The 20,142-nt window shown below is 34.5% G+C and overlaps 1 protein-coding gene across 1 annotated transcript; it reads right to left on the bottom strand.

The window, feature by feature from the left end:
• Nucleotides 1-484: 484 nt before the first annotated feature.
• LOC105049615 (uncharacterized) lies at nt 485-17,492 on the bottom strand. The gene is made up of 8 exons (XM_010929331.4): nt 17,353-17,492; nt 16,620-16,643; nt 12,042-12,147; nt 11,552-11,620; nt 6,036-6,529; nt 5,277-5,538; nt 4,055-4,263; nt 485-819 (listed from the first exon to the last, which is right to left on the bottom strand). Exons 1-8 carry the CDS (start codon nt 17,355-17,357, stop codon nt 753-755), a joined length of 1,236 nt encoding a protein of 411 aa, XP_010927633.1. The 5' UTR covers nt 17,358-17,492; the 3' UTR covers nt 485-752.
• Nucleotides 17,493-20,142: the final 2,650 nt, after the last annotated feature.

Here is a 20,142-nt window from a genome sequence, read left to right as displayed (position 1 = left end):
ATAAGCGCACATCATTGATAATTTTTTTTAAAAAAAATTCAGCTCTTATCGTGTAACTAGTACACAACAGAAATGAAAGAATGGTACTTCACACTTCTATCATTGCTCCAATTGAATCATCTAAAAGAGAGAAAAAAACAAGTCACCATGTCCGTACAAAAGGCATAATATATTTTTCATATAGCAATAATGTGAAAAATATGACGCTATTATATAATTAGTTGCAATTATAATGGATGCCAATGGTTGTTCTAACATCCATGGTGCTCTTTTGTTTAATTTTTTTTCCAAAAAAGCTTGGAGCAGAGAAATGTGGCAATATTCGGAACCCTGAATGCCTCTCAAATTGACAGAAATCTAGCTGCAGGAGAAAACAAGCACAAGTTCACTTGGATTAAATAAAACGAAAATGGAAACTAATGACTCGAATCAGCTTTCTCATTCTGAATGAGTGTAAACAGCAAAATAAGGATGGATATCGGCATTATCATGTCTCAATTCAGACTGTAAATATTATTATTTCACACCAGAAGTCTCAGAGAACTTGATACTGTGGCTCTAACGGAAGCAACAACGTGTGCATGCCCAAGAGCAGAAACAAGTAACAGCATATAACTTAAGAATTGTGATAACAATTTATGATTTTTGACACAGATTACGCATTAACATTTTTACTTGGACACATGGAACCCACAGGAAAAGTAGACATAAATTGCTAGTCCCCTCGGAAGTCAGCTTTAGCATTCTCTCATTCAGTCTTCCTCTTCAGCTTCCTCAAGCCAGTTTACAAAGGGCTCCAGGGCTTTTACAAAAGTTTGCCTAAAGCAATATCACAAGTGTCAGAAAACTAAGAGATAAAAAGACAAGTAATAAATCAACCACCATACAAGTAGACCCAATTATAAACAAAGAACCGATCCAGCTTCCGTTCTTTTTTATAAAAATATCTCACCATCTGGTCAAAGCAATTTAAAAATATTTAGTCAGAGCACACAAAGAAACCAAGGCTTCAACCCATATGAATGAGCAAGAGAATAATTTAAACCGATTACCTAGAATGAGTAGTGGTTGAGGCATTCCACTGAATAACAGAGGCAGATAGATGACATGGGCATGTACTTCTAGTATGCTATGCGAAAAAAGACCAAATAACAAAAGCAGATACATGACATAAGAATGTATTTCTAGTATGCTGTGCGATTGTTGGACGCCGTTGCATCAACAATCACGATAACGAGCAACAAAAATTTCCACAAGCATTCATAGCGTCCCTATATATGTCAACAAAGAGCAAATTGAGGTCCCTAGATGCGTTTTCAGCTTGCAGGAGTTGTTTGCCTAGTGGTTGCTATCTTCCTATATCGTATAATGATCGCCACATTTTGTTCTACATGTTGAATTAGACTCGTGGTTTTTCTTTTACCGCAATGTGATCAGGGTTTCTACAATGCAAGCAACATCTTAGCATGCTAATATTCATTAACATATGCTACTATGCTTCTCTAGCCCTAGATATTTAAATGAACACTTTGTCCTGGATTCTCCGAGAAAGATATTTATCTTCTAATTTGATTATTTTAACCAAACGACCACTGTGGTTTGACAGCCAGATATTCAACATTTCGAACTATAATGGGATTATATATTCATTAACTAGATGGGGAAATGCGTTGCCATTTTGAATTAGTTAACTAAGATTTCTGTGATGGGTTGGGATGAAAATTTGAAGCTTTCGTGCTTACCAAACTTCTTTAAATCTATTCCTTTGTTATCACACTCAAATTTCTATAAGATATATATCTTAAAAAAATTCCAGTTGAACCTTCAAGTAAAGCCCACTAGTTTGGGCTACTCAATAGATCTTGGTCGTAAAGCAATTGTTTGTAAGTGATAACTATTGCTGAGAAAGTAATCATGTGATTTTAATAACCATTGTAGCGGTGGCCTGCTAGTTCCCTTTTTTCCAATTTTTGAAACTAGTTTTGCTTAGAGGTCAAAATTTTGAAGTTGGGTTGCTAAAAGCTTACCTTCATGACCATAATGAAGGATTCATGCTTCCATCTTTTTCATTTCTTCCATGCTTGTTCTGTATAATTGTTATTATTGTTTCTATATATCAAAATTAGGTACATAGGCCAACATTCTCTTCCTTAATCTTATATGTTAAATTATTAATTTCTTTTTCTCATTAGATATATTTGGCTTATCCATGGCCATTTTCTTACAATTCTAAATTTTGGTAAGTTACCTCCAATGCAAGCTAAATATAGGATATACCAGATCTACAATTTCCACACACAAATTTATCCAATTTTACTAGAAATAGTTTTCTTATTTACTTTGATGCACTATAAACTTTCCCATGCATCATACTGTTCCCTTTGTTTGTAATTTACACCACAATTCACCCTGTCAATACACATGGGAAGACCTTAACATCTGTGATGATAAAGTCAAAATGATTAACCTTGATTGCATACAAGCATCGCATGATACATCAGTATATCCCCGCTTCATAGTTCCTTTTATTATTTAATTTTGAAGTGCCCATATCCCTTGCAGCAAGTAGGGACGTAAGTGTCACATTGGATTGGGGTTTTGCACAATAAAAATCTAACCACATCTGAATCAGGTCAAAAGTTTGAACCAGAAAGTCAAGTTTGCTTCCATTAGGGTCTGATCAGGTTGGACGAGGATTATTTTATCATTCCATCAGGTTTTTCAGGTCGAATTGGGTCAAGCATAACCCAGAACAACAAGAAGCATGCACAAACTGATTAATCATATTCTAAATATATTAAACCAGAAAACAACAATTGAACAATGCATGGGCATAATCAGAACTCATTCCACATAAAACTGACTAATAACCACATACAAATTAACATCAAGAACACAAATTAATGATTAACTCATAATAAAGGTTTTGCACGAAGGAAGATCAATTTCTTTAAGGTTGTGAAAACTATAGCTTATTAACTAGGTGTTGGTTCAAGCATGCATTAGGTCCTCTAATAATCCATATTTGAAACAGATCATTGTTTTCTTCCTCATTAATTGATTTCTTTCTGTCAACAAACACACATACATACACACATCTGCATGCATTCTACTGATGAATGTATGCATTTGAGTTTGTAAGGACCTTTTCTTGCCAAAGAAAAGAATCATTAGATGCTCCATTACCACAGCCAGCAGTTCGATATGGGCACGCAAAGTGTAAAATGGACCACCCCAAATTCACCCCATCTAAGCAACATATTCTATCCACAGGTCAGGCAAGCTTGACTTGTTAAGAGGTTAGGTCAGGCTTTGCTTGATGGGTTACGAACTGTTAAGGTCTTTAGACAAAAGAAATCTCATTTCATGTTTCTCTATAGACAGACCATTCCAAATTTTAATAAATATACCCCTTAATTTATTTCTGTTTCTCAATGCAAGGAAGACTTAAGAGAACTAAAGGTGGGATTGAATTTGTCAAATAAGAAAAAGAAGGGGTTTGACTATGACAAAACCTATTCTAGAATTAAGAAACTGGAACCAACCCTTCTATTCCCTATATATTGGTCCACCTCCTTTCCTGTCATCATCTTTCGTATTATAGAAGTTTTTTTTTTTTAATTTTTTTTTATTTATCATGTTTCTCTATTCTAGAAGGGGGGTTTTTTTTTTTTTTTGGCACCCCCTTCTCCCCCACCCGCTCCCCCCACCCCCAACCCAACACAACCAAAAAAAATAAAATAAAATAAAATATAAAATAAAAAGGAAAACAAAAAACTTCCCCACTTCTTTGAGTTTAGCCCTTTGGCCAGCCATACACGGCATACAGTTTTAAATATTTGATAGAGATACCCAACCCTACGTGAACCATTGCCACACGTACTCCAGACAAAATGGCTAGATAAAGGGGGCATCTATTCCATTTTCTTTCCGTTTATCTTTGCTAATTTAGAATTTCATAGAAAAACTGTCGGAAATAACAAGATAAATATTTATTTTAGTCCCATAATTATCAACAAAATTGTAAAGAAGGATTAAAAGAAGAATATCATACCTGCCCTTCGGGTTAGCACCTTTACGAAACCAGTGAAGAATGGTATCCTCAGCAAGTACATCTAGATCATAAAGAGACCTAATTATTTCAGGAAATAACTTCATCAGCTTGGCATCCTCATAGCACTGGATCTGGACTTTGTACATGAGTTCAAGTTCCAACTTCCCATTTGTACAAAAAGCATTCAAAAGCTGGGCCCACGTTTTGACCTGCAAAAATAGTGCAAGTAGGAAATCATCAGAATTCAAAATTCATTTAAAATTAACTCGCTAACATGGACAGGAAAGGGAGGTGCAAGTATATACAATCCTTAATGAATTGTAAAGGCCATACAAAAAAAAATTCATGGACCTAAGCATAGGACACACTAGGAGAGCATACATATGCCAAGTCCATAAACAATATCCATTTGAAAAATCAATACAAATAATATGAAAAACAATTTATGAATGGCATTCAGAATATGCATAAGCTGTTGTTTACAAAAGGGTTCAGCACCATGGAGATGGATTGCCATTCTGTAGATTGTAGAATTATGGACAAGAAGGAAAAATTGTAAGGAAGGTATAAATCACCACAAAGCTAGACTTATTATGCTTTGGAGCATATAGATTTATGGACAACACAGGAGGAAAGCCAGGGAGATAGCATAACAAGTTAATGACCAATTTAAGAACTTTTATTCAGTAAGGTTTTGATTTTGCAAGAAGTTCCAGGCTGAAGCTAAATTGTGCATGGCCATACAGATTAAAGCAACATCACAAACACAAGAATGGACATAGCAGATGAGTCAAAATGATGTGTGCAAATATAACATCAAAAACCTAGCTCATGGCACCACATTAGTTGACATGAAGCTAAAATTGCTGCAAATTGAAGCAACAAGAAAAAATAAAGCAAAATAGGTATACTATTCCAAGAAGGCAAGAACCCTTGAGATCTAGATCATGCAGCAACAAAATTCTTGAGCGAATATAGAACGAAATACCTAGGAGTTTTGTGGAGCACTAGCAATAGGAAGTGGTAACTTTGGAGGTCAACTTCTACCAAAGCGAGCAAAGCAAATATAAAGATATACACATGCAGATGTAAGTTTACACACACACACAGGACATATACAATATTATGCACTGTCATTGAAGAATTATTAAATGTCACGACATACCAAGTCTCTACTGAATTTTTGCTAAAAGAAAATTGCAAGTTAGGGGAAAACAATCACCTGGCGGAGAGCAGCATTTGCATTTTGCTGCTGGTTTTTCCCAGACCATTGAACAGCGTCCATTAATACATCCCACAAAATGCGTACAACCTCGATATCAGGCAACTTAGCATCTTTAACCTGTTGTTTTACAGTCTCTATAACTTCAGATACATCAGTCTCTTCTGCGATCTGGGTAGTCAATGCTGATTTCATTTCCTTTAGTTTCACTTCAAACATTTTCTTCTCATTGTATTCAACAAGAGCTAATAATCCTTCTTTGCTGAAAACAAGAAACAGCAAGATTATGATGTAAATGGCGAAACAGCCGTTAGAAATAACCAAAAGTGGCTCATTGAAAGTATTATTAAGTCCAATCCTTCCTCCATCCTCACTCACCTCATCACTCTCAAATTTGAAATGTCCTAAAAAACCATTGGAATTTTGAAGGCAATTAATAACTAACTGCTCCCAGAACATTTGATCTGGTATTGATAATGTATGCCTGAGTTGTAAAGCATATTAAAACATAACTCCATAGCAAACAAGATGAAGAGGAAGAAACCTCTATATGTATATAAAACGAAGGGCATCTTAACATCCTCACTGTTACATGATAAGAGGTTTATATAGTGCCCCAAACCCTCTGAATTATCTGTTTAAGAGTAGCTTGCACATACCAAGAGTTTCAATAGTAATTAAGAAGTATGCATTGAGTATTTACTGAACTTTTTAAAGCTAAAGAAAGAGAATAATATCTGATGGAGATGGAACACCTACGTGAAATGCTCAGAAAATCCTTCACTAGAGCGTTTGGCAGTTGGAAAGAAATCAAGGAGATTATCCTCCATTTTAGCTCGTTTCAAAAGCAATATAAGATCATCTAGACTGTTTTCAATCAGATATTGCTTGAAGAAATCTGTAATGAATGAAAGAACTAGCCCCTTGGCCACAAGATTGTCCTTGAGCAATGGCTGGACGACAGTCTCGGGTGGAAGCCCCGATAGCTTCTGAGAGAATGTAAGGGCGGTGAAAATAGCAAGCTTCTTTCTCCCATCATCCTCAAAAAGCTCCAAAGACTGCAAGAATCTTCGCATAACATTTTCAAGGTTCTTTATAAGAAAGGGCCTCCGCCGCAAGATTTTCTGGATATAGAGAACAGACGGCAAGATAGCTTCACGTTTAGGCTCACAATCTAGAACAGAAAAGGGGTGCCTTTCTCCTTCATCAGGCTTTATTGTGCCAGGTTGGGTACGGCCTCCAGTGAAGACCACCTTAAGTCAAAAACAGAAAAAATTACAGTCAGATTTTGTTGATAAAAAAAAAGTATGTAACAAAATTTTGGATCTGCATCAACTTGAGCAAATTCAAAATATACAAATATTTAACTGTTGTACTCAAGTCTGCTAAAGACACATGGCGGGAAACATTGGTTGATTAATGTGAAATATTGATATCTAAGCAAAAGATAGTTAAATGTCTCACAGAAACCCCCTAAACCTAGAATCAAGATAGCGTCACCTTGCCCAACACCTGGCATTCTAACAAAAATAAATCAGTATATACTAGTTTTGATTTCAAAATAAATTAATATTTCTTCATATGAAATAAAAACTAAAATCCTTCACAACAGCCTAGCATGCAACAAATTCATTGCAAAAAAAAAATACATTTGTACCAATTGCAATTCAGTATCCATTATTAGATGTAATCATTTACCATTTCTTGTGACCCATAAATGGAAATATCACTACATTAAATACAAATATAACCGAAACTTGATGCTCTTAATAAGTTGCACAAATTTGAACTAAGTAAACATCTCCACTATAATTTTAATACAAAAGCTTGTTGTGTTTGACATTGTCAATATGCTCTACTCGAAATTCTATTTGGCAATAGATCAGAGAAGCATATAACAAAATAACAAATTGCAACTAACTTCCAGAATAAGTTTTCAATAATTCAATGATATTATGATTGTACTGATGCTTGGAACTTTATACCAACTGTGGCATATGATATTTTAGGAAAGTGTCATGCAGCTTGGTACAAGCTGATTACCATAACCAATGCCAAATGTAGGATTAATCAGGCTCGTGAATTCATGAAAATGCATGAATTAGCAGTGGTATTTGATGCATTTATTTTGTTTTGCGAACCTTGTTACAGTGATTGCCAAACCAATCGAACCAGGCAGTTCAGCCCATACCAAACTAAACCGACACCAAAGTCAAGACAGTTTGGCAAGGCAAGTCGGTTCAGTTATAAGAGCCCTCGCCCCTCTCCAGGTTCGATGCTTCAAGAGCCCTTGAGGGCTCTCTCACTCCAATTTGCAGTCTCTCTCTGCTGGATGCTTGCTAGCTCCCCCCTCTTCAACGCTATGATGCCATCGCCAATAGGCATCCCCCCCTCTCTCCATTGGATGCTCGCTCCTTCCCCCCCTTCTGATACTGCGACACCAACACCAATAAGCCTCCCCTTTCCCTCTCTCTATCCATCAGATGCTCACTCGCTCCCTCCTCTTCGATGCCACGATGTTGTTGCTTAGAAAACTTCCCCCCTCTCTCCCCCCCTCTTCCTCCCTCACTTTCTCCCTCTACTTGTTTAGGTATGCCCCAGCATGGTACGCTACAGACCTGCACCACACCAAAACCAGTCGCCGGCTGGTACAAGCCCCAATACCAGTCCGGCAAACCTTGCTTGCTAATATTAGATGATCTTAGTCAATGTCAATCAACTTCCTAGCTGTTATATAATGAAATTTGTAGCTGGGCAAGTTTAAATGCAAAGCCTTCCCTTTTTGCTTTTGTCACAAATTGCTGTGCAATTACATGAAATTGTTTCAGCTACACCCAGCTATCCCTTGGTGGTATTTTAATTGATAACCAGGGGAACACCCTCTAGTGTATTTAATAGAAAAAGAAGAAACCATGGGTATGCTTTGAGTGTGTGCCTCATCTTATCTGATGCTGGGCCATTCTCTTGGTTCATTTCCATGTCATGAGGCTGTCATCAGACATGATTTGTTTGACAGCTCATCAATAAAATTCCTCTATTAAAAGTCCTTTTGATGTTTAACCAATACTTTGTGGTTTGTACTGTAGAGAGTTCTATTTTGAAGTAGATGTCTTTTCTCTTATGGGCTACTCTTCATGGTATTTTTCATGCTGCAATAATGCGAACAGTGACCAGCACAAAAAGCCTTCTTCATTTGTTTCTTTTAGAAGTCCAAGTTGAGACACCTCAATTTTTTGGGATCTTGATTGAAGTCAAATAAGCAGAAAGATAAAAATGGTTGCTTGCTGATTTCTGTAACAGATTTACTTTCTTATTTAAACATTTCCAGCTTGCTTGTAGGAAAAAAGTAAATACAAAACTCTATAATTAAGGCTGGATGAAAAGTGTGTATGATTTGTTTTGAAAGAAAAGATTTCTTTTGGTCCGATTGTTTTTTTTATGTTGGGGGTTGGTGTGTGTGTGTTTTGTTTTTTTTTTATTGGGGGGGGGTGTAGAGGGGGGAGTCCCCCCCCCCCCCCCCCCCCCCGATTTCTCATTCAGGCCAACTTATTTAACCCAAAAATGTTGAGAATCCCATACCCAACATCCACCAAAACCATTGGGGCCAAAAATGTTGAGAATCCCATACCCAACATCCACCAAAACCATTGGGCAGTTTTTGCAAGCCCCTCAATTATCTTTTCTTAAATATGATTACTGCTGTCCCATACACAAATTCAGGACAACAAGCAATCAATAAACATAATCCTAACTTAACCCTTTCACTTTGTCCTTCACCCTCTATTTGGTACAAAGGATGGATTGGAGGAAGGAGGGATAGAGGAGGAAGGATAGATGAAGGACAAGATGGATAAATCTTCTATCCATTTTTCCATGTGTTTAGTGAAACATAAAAAGATGCATGGAAATGATTCTCTCCTCTGTTTTGTATAAAAAAATAAAAAAATGGATGATATTTGTATGACATTTTTACTACACTACCCTTCCACAAAAAAAAATAGTATTATTATTATCAATTCATAACCCATATTTATACTATAAAAGTATAGCAATATATAAACTTATGATCTTTATAATTTATACTTATATAAAATTATAAAAATACTTAATTTTAATTTAATTTAATAATAATTTTATAAATTAATTACATATGAATAAATTTATTAATATATTAATTATAAATAATTAATGAATTTATAATTAAATTTAAATAGTTAATTAATTTTATTGAAATAGTTAACAAAAAAAAACAGTGAATATAAATTATAAACTAGAAGACAATTCTAATTAGTTACTTATAATTATGAAAATTATGTACTAAAATTAAAATAATCAATAATAAAATTTAAAAGTATAAGATAAATAATATAGGTAAAATAAAAAAAATATATAAATAAAATGAATGAAAGGTGAAAAGTGTAAGGGTCCGTTTTGTTGGAGGTAATCTAGCATGAAAAAATAAATCCCATGTCAGATTATTATGTTTAGTACGAAAAAGAAAAAGATGGTAAAAGAATTGGCAGGCCTCATTATTTTTCGGAGAGAGAAGGTAAAACAAATACCATGGAGGGTTGGTATTTGATAAATTTTTGAATGTTGATAATCCATACTTGACAAAAATACCCCAAATAAAGCTGCATATGTAATCATTAAATTTATTTTGATATTTTTGCAAATTTATTTAATAAAGAGATTTTACAAAAAAATTAAAATGAGATAGCATTATGCAAAGGGCTATGTGATTATAGTGATTCTATAAAAACTAATTGGAGATGATAACGCTATCCTAGTATTAAAAAATTATTTTATGTTTAAGAGTATATTTGTAAATTTGACCATATTCTTATATACATTTACCTCCAACTATACATAATAATCTTTTTCTAGTGTCATTTTTCGGAATAATTTTTCCACCAACCAAACATAGTAAAAATTATTTTCCTCCGCACTCATTTTTCCAAATAAATGATTCCCAGAAATTGTTAGATTATCCCACAATCTGACATACCCCAACCAAATGAACCCTAAGGGTTTTATAAAAAAATTAACAAGGGATAATTTTATCAATGTTGAAACCCATCCCTCACATACTCCATACATCCTTTCTTGCATCCTTCAATTTGGGAGGATGCAAATTGATGGGCCCCGATGGATGGGTAATCCCTCCTTTCCATCCATCGTTCCTAAGAAATTTTGAACCAAGATGGAGACCATCCATCTATCCAACCCCATCCATCCTCCCTCTCATCACCCTAACCAAACACCAGATCAATGTATTGTAACCCTAACTGGTCCATCTTCCTCATCCCTTCTCTGTGCTCTCTCACTTCCTTTCCCTTCCCAAGTTTTTATTAACTTTTCCTCTTTCCTGGGGTATTTCTTAATTTCTAGCTTTTAAATCTGAAATAATCATTCGCAATCAAAATTTGGCTTGAATGCTGTAATATATTGTTCTGACATTCCAAATCTTTCCAAAATTAAAACCACCTAAGATGAAAATGAGTTAATAAAAAATCTAGATGAACTAATATTGTTAACCATGGTTTGCCGTACTATACCAAACCGGATGGTACAGGACACAACATACCATTATACGTACATAAAGCATACCAACATTTGGTATGCCGAACCAGCCCCGTACCAACATAGTAACAAGTTGACACAGGTATAGGGTCCAACACTGAGATGGTGAACTCTAGTTCTGACCATTAACTTCAAATCTTGATCTTTACTGAGATCAACTAGCAAAAGTGGGGAAAAGGAAAGGCTTTACTGGTTCATGTTATGGTGATATAGCATGGATCAAGCTATATTCTTCAATGCACGAATATATGATTTTATTTGAGTTGAGCGAGTATGCCAAACTTTTTTCCAATGATGTTGATGTGCCTTCAGTATTCAACCGGATAGTTCAGCTTTTTTTTTTTTTTAAGATTAATGTTTACAACAATTCGTTGACCATTTCATGAAAGAATTTATTTCTTTGTAACATCAGTATCTCGCTTCTAAGAAATTCACAAAATAACTCCAAACAATATTATCCAGTCATGATGATTGAAGATGACCAAGCTTCTTAGAGACAATTCATCAAGAAAGATGATGCTTGAAGTTCCCACAACAGAATGAAAGATATCACAGTTACTGAGAAATCAGTTTGTGTGCATTTACATGTGTGCACAAAGACATGCAAGCAAGCACAACAGACAACAAAAGACGTTATGATGCATGGTCATAAATAAATGCATGGTCCAAAATAAAAGAAAATTTTGAATTACCTCAAAAAAGGTGTCACCATATCGTGAGAAGTTAAGATCTGAAGATTCGATGCTTTTGGCAACAAGTTCCTGTCAAGAAGAAAAGCTAAGTGAAAAGAAACACTTGCCAACTATTAAGATTGCGAAAGTCCTAGTCTTACATGAGTTTGGATTGGAACTAATTTATATGCAGTACACTAATAAGTCAATCTGCTCCAGCAGCAGGGTTGCCAAAGCAAGCCCATAAGAATTTTCTAAGCCAAAGCACATGCATAACAAGTAGAGCAAAACCTAGTATGGCAATAAATAAAATAACCATGAGTCAATCTCCATAGATCATTCCAGGTATTATCCCCCGACCAGTTCATAAACTTCTATGAACAGAAAATTAAAGGAATTTTGCAACTTTTAAAGCTTAGGAACAACAAAATTAGTTTCCTCCATTCTTCATCCTTTTTGTACTACATCATAATAAGAAATCGCAAAATACTTCAAAGACGGAAAGCTTTACCAGATCACCAGCATTATCCAGATATATCTGGACCACTGCATCTGCAAAAGCTGAAGGGTCCAAAGGAGCAGTTATATTCCTTTTGCGGGTCTTGATCCGCGTGCCACTGCATCAGTATTACAATTAATTTTTGATAACGTATTACCAGCATCTATTACAATTAATTTTTGATAATGTATTACCAGCGTCCTGCCTAATATTATAAAACAAAAAAAAAAAAAGACAGCATAAAACTGAGAACATCTGATGTGACCACAAGTCCATTTAACAAAAGACACAACAAAAAGTAACACATAAATGGCAATTAATTCCTTCTATTACACAAGGATGACAGCTGAATCATCACTAGTATCGTGGGCATACAGATATTAATTAAAAAGATATACATAAAACTTCTTTTATCAAATCACGAAAAAGAACTCGGTGATTAAAAAGATTTAGATAAGTGAGAAACTCAGCCAACCCCAAATAGTAGCAAAAAGGCAGGATGGTTGTGTATGGTTACAAGTGCAAAATTGCACCACTATATGCTTAAGCTCATTTCTGCCTTTTTATGATGAGATCACCCACTTGAGTGTGATGGGAACAGGGTTGCTGACGTCCTATCAAAAATTTCTCCATCATACCTGCAAGCGATCATCTATTTGTGCTCACTTGAACTAGTAACCATCCCCCTCCCCCCAAGCCTTCCAACTATTACTAAAGATGACAAAAGGGAAGTGTACATTTTATGCTGATATATTTATTAACTGAATGAAGTGAACACTACCTATAAAGACTAGTTCTCTTGGTTTTCTTTCACAAAAATATTATCCTTAGTTTTGAGTACAAAAGATTATGGTGGGTATTTTACAAGAAAAATCCATTTATTTTCATTCTTGCAAACACAGGTCGCTTTTTGTGGGCAAAAATAACCCATTTTGGACATCTTTGGGCTATTATAGCCTTAAACTCAATTATTATAAGAACATTTTTACATGTGCACCACCTGTATCTATGCATTCACTATCAATATGCATGCATCAATGCAAGGATTCAGGTCCCAACGGGGGACTGGGACAGGGTGCCATCTTATATGTCAGGACAGAACCGTCCCGCTAGCATCACAGCGTCCCAATTGGGACATCTTGGGACATCCTCTATCCCAAGTATTGGGACGGAGCGGGATGGTGGTGCGTCCCGTTCCATAGAAAAAATCGGGATAACCCCGTCTCACGAGATTTAAAACCTTGCATCAATGCGATACATTATATGACCATAATAAACCTGCATATAATAAAACTAGGAGGCTACAAAAGCATTATTACCCTTGACATAAGTCATGTTATATGCATCCATAGAACATAAAATTTGCGCATAACATATAAGATGCTAGATGTCAAAAAGTTTAAATATGCATCTTTTTTCTGAAAATTACCTTTCATTGATATTTCTTATTAAGCCCATCATGAGTAGAAATAAGAGTCACAACAGAAAATGGGGACAATGAATTAGAAAATCATCTACATCCTTGAAACCAGATGCAGATGTTGTCATCTATACATTTGCAGAATTAGGAATGGTCAATAAATCACAAGTCAATTGTAAGGCCAAGTAGTTCCTTTAGTTGGTTTCTCAACATTTGAAGATGTCAAAATTATTATTTCTGCAATAAGCGTGCTACATAATTATAATAAGATTATGATTATCTTAGTAACAAACAAGTGATAACAGGCAATCTATAGAATAATGTAAAAATGTGCATGTGTGCTCTTCGCTTTTTTCAAATTTACACTCTTAACAGTTAAATGATCATAGTACCTTGTTCGATCTCTTGTCGTAGTACTCCAGCATCAAGTCTTTAATGCTGTCAACTATGAGAAATGCTCCAAAGGAAAATCCCCCATATTAACAGCACTAAGTGATCGATGCATTTGTTCTCCTAATTTTTTTCACAGCTTTTCTCTTCTAGCAATAACACAATCTTCAAAGAGAAACACAAAAACTCTTGATATCTGATTTATGTGAAGAATCAAATGACCTGCCTACAGAACATATTTTTCTTGAACCCATGGAACAAATGCTTCAATGTTGAATTTTGCTTTGTGAGCACACATGGTTCAGTTCTTGATACTAATACACTTGATAACTGTTTTTGCAATGCTCTTCAAAAATTATTTGACTGCTAGGGAAAGATAATTATGAAACCATTAGGAAAACAAACACATTCATCACATAGCACTCATGTCAAGGAATCATCCTCCAAATCCTCTCATATGGGTGACACTAGTTATGACTTAATGCTGGCGTACTACAATAAGGGGGCATTTGATATGAGATGATCATCCCAAGATCAAGGATGATGTGGATGGAGATGATGAGATCATTGTATTTGATTGCATCATAATATCCTACATGGCAGTAATCCCAAAGCACCCCCCACTCCTCAAATCACTGCCCAACCCAATGACGAAATACTTGTCCGAGGTTGGAAATCCAAGATCACCCGAGCACAGTCATCTTGGGTTGAATTGTGAGTACAAAAATACTCCTAAATCCAATAGAAAAAATTGAATTATATTATTAATCATATTATTATCACATTATTATTCAATGATAATTTCAAATTATGGTACAAATATATTATTACACTTTATATCTATATAATGAAATTATTTATTATAATGCTTCTATTTGCTTTATTTTCCTCATCCAAATAAATATTAGATAAAAAATAATATCTTATAAGTATAAATAAAAATATTAATTTTATAATAACAATTAACATATCTTTATAGGATTAATATTTTATAGAACTAATTAATATTTTTTATTGCATATATCGGTAATCAATATATTAATAAATATACTAATATTGTATTATAATATCTTTTATATAATTAATAAATATATTTTTATGAAATATATTAGGGATAATTTTGATATTATATGGTCGATAATCTTGGATTCCCATGAAATACCAAATGGATTACTGATAGAAACTCAGGAATCTTTAATCACTGGACCATGGCCTCCCAAATGCAATGATCTTAGATCACTGAGAATTAAATCACCTCAAGATTCAGATCATTGGTAATCTTAAACCATCGTGGTGATACCATTTGGGTCACCAAACACCACCTAAAAGGATATAAAACAAAAGACATGAAAATCCAATCATCAAAGAATGAAAATCACATATATTTAAAGAAGCAAGGATGCTAATATAAATATAACTGTTACAATGGATTGTAGTCCATTATTCATCTATGCCTTTGTTATCAGCCACAGAGTAATTAAATTACAATTAATGCATCTAATAAGTTAATCACAGTAACTTCCTAAACTCACCATCAATGGTTCATAATTTATTAACTATGATAGACTTGAGGTCATTGATAAGTTCAAGAAACAAGAATAATGATCAACACATAGTTACTAAATTCGCAGTATGTTTGGAGTCGTGGTACGGGGTCGGGTATGGGGTACGACACTTAGGAGTTTATAGGGTACGATAGGGGTAGGCTTCTCTAATACGCTAGTTGGGTTTGCGGTACGCTATGAAGCTGCATTGGGTTCGCTTACACAAATATTACATAGAGCAATTATCTTTTCTATTTACTAAAATCAATTTGTTGCAAAGTTTAGTCTAAAGAGAAATCAGTCTCCCGTATATGCCCGAAGAAATTAGTCTGCAGAGAGTGAAGCCTTCATCTCCGATAATCCAAACCTCTCTGTGCAAATCAACTTCACACAAAATTTTCTATTTATCTCATCCAAATCTAGTAGGAATTCAGGTTCTCTTCTCTTTTCGGTTGTTTTTCTGGTAAAAGCCTGTATATTGTTTGGGTCGCCAACTTCAGTGAATTGGGACGCATATCGCAGCATTCCGGTACATAACCATCCCACGAATTGGGATGCACGAACCAGAACGCGATTCCAGGGGGTAGGGCAAATCTGGTAACTATGGATCAACATTTAAGGCTGTTGAAGAATTCTTATGTGTAGAAAATTGTCTAAAGATGTATGGAAGGCTTGGAAAATATTGATAACAAATGAATGTAGGTTTTAACTATAAGGAGGCAAAGGGGAATATAATATCAATCAATTATCCTAGCAAACCATTTTTAAGCATTGATACAGTGACATATGTAAATATAATCAATTCATTTCTTTGTACAAACATATATATAATATTTTCCTTTCAAGTAGTTAACTAATGTTAGGTATTTAAAAAGTTGGACTGACATGATTCAAGGGGACAATATAATGAGCACAAAATTTGGTGGAATGGGCACAAATAAGATGGATGATAGATAATGGAACCTTTTGCCCACAACCTAATCTGTTTGGATGCCTAAGACACTATCTCCTGAGGCTATGCGATTGATATGCCTCAACGTCCATAAATTGCATCCACCACAATTAGGTACAATATGAACCAGAAATCACAGGTGCAACTAAATTCACAAAAATAATAATCATAGAAAAAAGAGCTTCTCCAATCCCATATCATGCAGCATAAAACATTCAAGTTAATTTCTTAAAAAAAAATGAATATATGTGATATACATAAAGATTTGCAAAACGTCAGCATACCCGAGAGTTGGCTTCTCCTTCGAGCTGCACAAGGAACCAAAAGAAAATTAATTTGTCAACACGCAGTCTAAATAAATAAATACAGTTTTTGAAGTCGTTAAATCGACAAGTATAAAAGGTTCAAACAAATCAATTAAAATCTGAATCCATAAAAAGATGTATCGAGAAAAAATCCTTTCTACGTACAAAATCTTAAAACCCTAAGGAATCAAGAAATAATCACGCAATTAGATGTCCTCAGTACACACAGAAGATAAATCCGAGTTCTAAATCACAGATACCAGATAATTTGTCAACATGCAGTTAAAATAAATAAATAAATAAAGTTTTTAGTCGTTCAAACTAATCAACTAAAATCTCAATCAAAAAAAAAAAAAAACGTATACATAGAGAATTCTTTCTACCAACAAATCTCACACCCGTAAGGAATCAGGAAATCATCATGCAATCAGATGTCCTCGATAGAGGACAAAAACGAGTCCTCAGAGGCGCTAGATCCACCAAGATCGGATCTTTCCCACGGGAAAACAACCACCCAAATCGCATCACGAAAGCTGAAGAAACATGGATCCACACAGAAAATCGAAGCAGGAGAAACAAGAATCAACAAAAAAAAAATAGAACCCTAAGGAATCCACAAAAAAAAACAGAGAAAAGCACAAATCAACACCAACACCGGCTCAACTGTGCTATATCAAAGACGAAACAGATGGAAATCTTTATCTGATGTCACCTCATAAACCAAGACCGAGAGGGCTCGAGGCGAGTTCCGGCGGCGACGGGGATCGAGACGGTGAGACGAAGATAGATAGCTGCTTCCTCTAGGGCTCGAAGGGAAGACAACGACAACTACTAAGCGGCTATATAGCGATAGGAAATTATTATTATAATAATAATAATGCCCGGCAGAAGAGGGGGAGAGAGTTGGTACTTTGGAAAAGTTGGGGAGCCTTCGGAGACAAGTTTGGGCCAACCCAAGCCCTCGGGATATTTACCGCGTTATACGGGGAAAAAACAAAAAAAAAGCTGACTCGCTCGAGCGGTAGGTAGAAAAACCACCGCCTTTCTCCAATGTTTTTTTTTTTTTCTCCCCCCCCCAATGGTTACGGGTTAGAAGGAAGAGGTAAATGCAGTCAATGGATGGGACAATTTTGCCCGGGTATGACCCCGAGGAAAATTTTCTAATTTGTGGCTCGATCAACTAATAGACTTTGACATCTGGTTAATTTTTTTACCATATTAGAATATTGTACTTTTGTAAAGGCACGTGATCAGCGGTGTGTAAATAGTTTGATTAATCGAAAATCGATTCAAACGATTAATTATTTCGATATTTAATTTAATTTTTTAAAAAAAAATTAATTTTGATTTAAAATTGAATCAAAATTTTTTATCAATTCGATTTTTGATATTTAATTTAATAATTTTGATTAATCAAAAATCAAAATCATTTGATTTTTTTTAATTTAATATTTATATTTGGATTAAATATTATTTGAACTAGATAGTCCAATTATGTCCCGTCAAATTCTACAGTAGATAACACGCTACGTCACCTTTTGTATTTGATCAATTCTCGATGCATGCCATCCACACTGCATCTGCTATGTAAGAGGAGGTTCCAGCTTTGAGTTTATAATAATTTATTTTTAAATATTAATATTTTGAGAATATATTTGTATAAATTTTTTTTTTCTTTATTTCTTTGATATCCCGTTTAGATGAGTCAAATTGATATTATTTCTTTGGATAATATTTATGTTTAGAAGGACGTATGATAATATCTCAAAATAATTTATTTTTTAAAAAAATTATTTTTTATAATTTATTTAATCTAATTTTGAATCAAACTCACTTATCATGTCCCTTCTAAATCATGTCGATCTAGATTATGTCCAAATACAATTCTGCAGTTCAAATAATAAAATTATTATAGAATTTAATTAGTCTAAATCAAAATCCAAAGTGCATAATAAAGAAGTTCAAAATTGAATTACTGAATCGAATCGAACCGAATCAAAATTGTTTTGATTTAGTTTATTTGATTTTGAGCTATTTCGATTTAATTTTTGATTTTATAAAATATAAATTTAAAAATTTAATTTTTAAAATTTCGATTCATCTTAAATCAAAAAAATCGAATACACATTTCTATTTGTGATGTAGATCTATTAAAAACTCACCGAGTGCATAAAATTTTCCTATGTGTTATGTACTAATGAATATGATATTTTATAAATTATACATCTATTTAATTAGGTGTATATTAATTTATTTAAAAATATATATTAAATTTTTATATGATATACATTAGAAAAATTCAAAATATATATTAAAAATTTATTAAGTATGCATTATTTAAATATGTACTATGTATTAATAAATATAATATTTTAAAGATTTTGTATGATTAACTCATAAGATGTGTATTATCTGACTATGGATTGTGCACGGATGAATACAGTCGATGGCAAAGGAAAGAAAAGAATTTTACTTCAGAAAGGAGAAAGGCCGCACGGATGGGCCGAGAGGAAAGGATGGTGTGACAAGACGGTCTCATGGATGATGTGTCATTCGTTTCTTTTTTTCCAAAAAGTCATGGATGGAAAGTACGGTCTCCATTCGTAAAAGAAGTTTCATCTCATTTTGATCCTTCAATTTCTACTTTAAAATAGATGTGGTAGGATACGTTGTAAAAAATAAATATCACTCCATTCCATCTCCATTGGTGCATCGATTCATGCTCTTCTAAATCCATTATTATGTCATCATTAACGAGGGGATTAATGAGGATAAGTCTTATGCATCCCTTTCCCTTTATACTCCACGATTGGCTTAGGTGGCTTATTATGGCATAGTATGATATAAATTTGCAGGAAGATACTTGTCCTTTTCCTTGGTCGTGCTCATTTCAAGGAAGCATTCAATTACTGGCCAACCTCAGTTCTACTGATTTCAGGGAGCATATTCGACTGGCCAGCATCAGTTCCTGGTGCAGAAAGGCAATAGTAAGATGGTGGGCCAGAAGCTTATTCCCTATCCATCTGATAGAGTTGTGCTTGGTGATTCTTTTCTTGCTTATATTCCCAACTATTGGATGCGGTTGGCCACAACTTGGGTTCTTGATTCTATTCCTGAGATTGTTGCTAAGATTGGGCACTTTTTTATTTGGGCTAAGGGGCATGCCAGGGAATTACATATGTTAGAGATCCCAAAATTGGTAAATATCCTTTCGCCTACTAAGCATGTCCTTGCTGTATTGCAGAATCATGGTAAGCGTGAGGTTCGGTGGAGACCGTGATCACGGACAATGGGTACAATGTGTTAGAATTTTTTTCTAACTGTGCTGCCACTGATTAGATTTTTCTATTGCCAAAAAAAAGGGTTTGGATGTTAGATTGGTAAAGCCCGTTGAGGTGGCATCTCAGCAAAATGAGCCTTCATTTTCAACGAAATGATCTGGATTCAAATCACGATGGATATCGAACTGTGATTAAATATCAGGACACAAATGATTGTCAAA

Source organism: Elaeis guineensis, chromosome 8, assembly GCF_000442705.2.
Source record: "Elaeis guineensis isolate ETL-2024a chromosome 8, EG11, whole genome shotgun sequence".
In the NCBI taxonomy this organism is placed as follows: domain Eukaryota; kingdom Viridiplantae; phylum Streptophyta; class Magnoliopsida; order Arecales; family Arecaceae; genus Elaeis; species Elaeis guineensis.
This window is presented reverse-complemented; position numbering and strand designations above follow the sequence as displayed.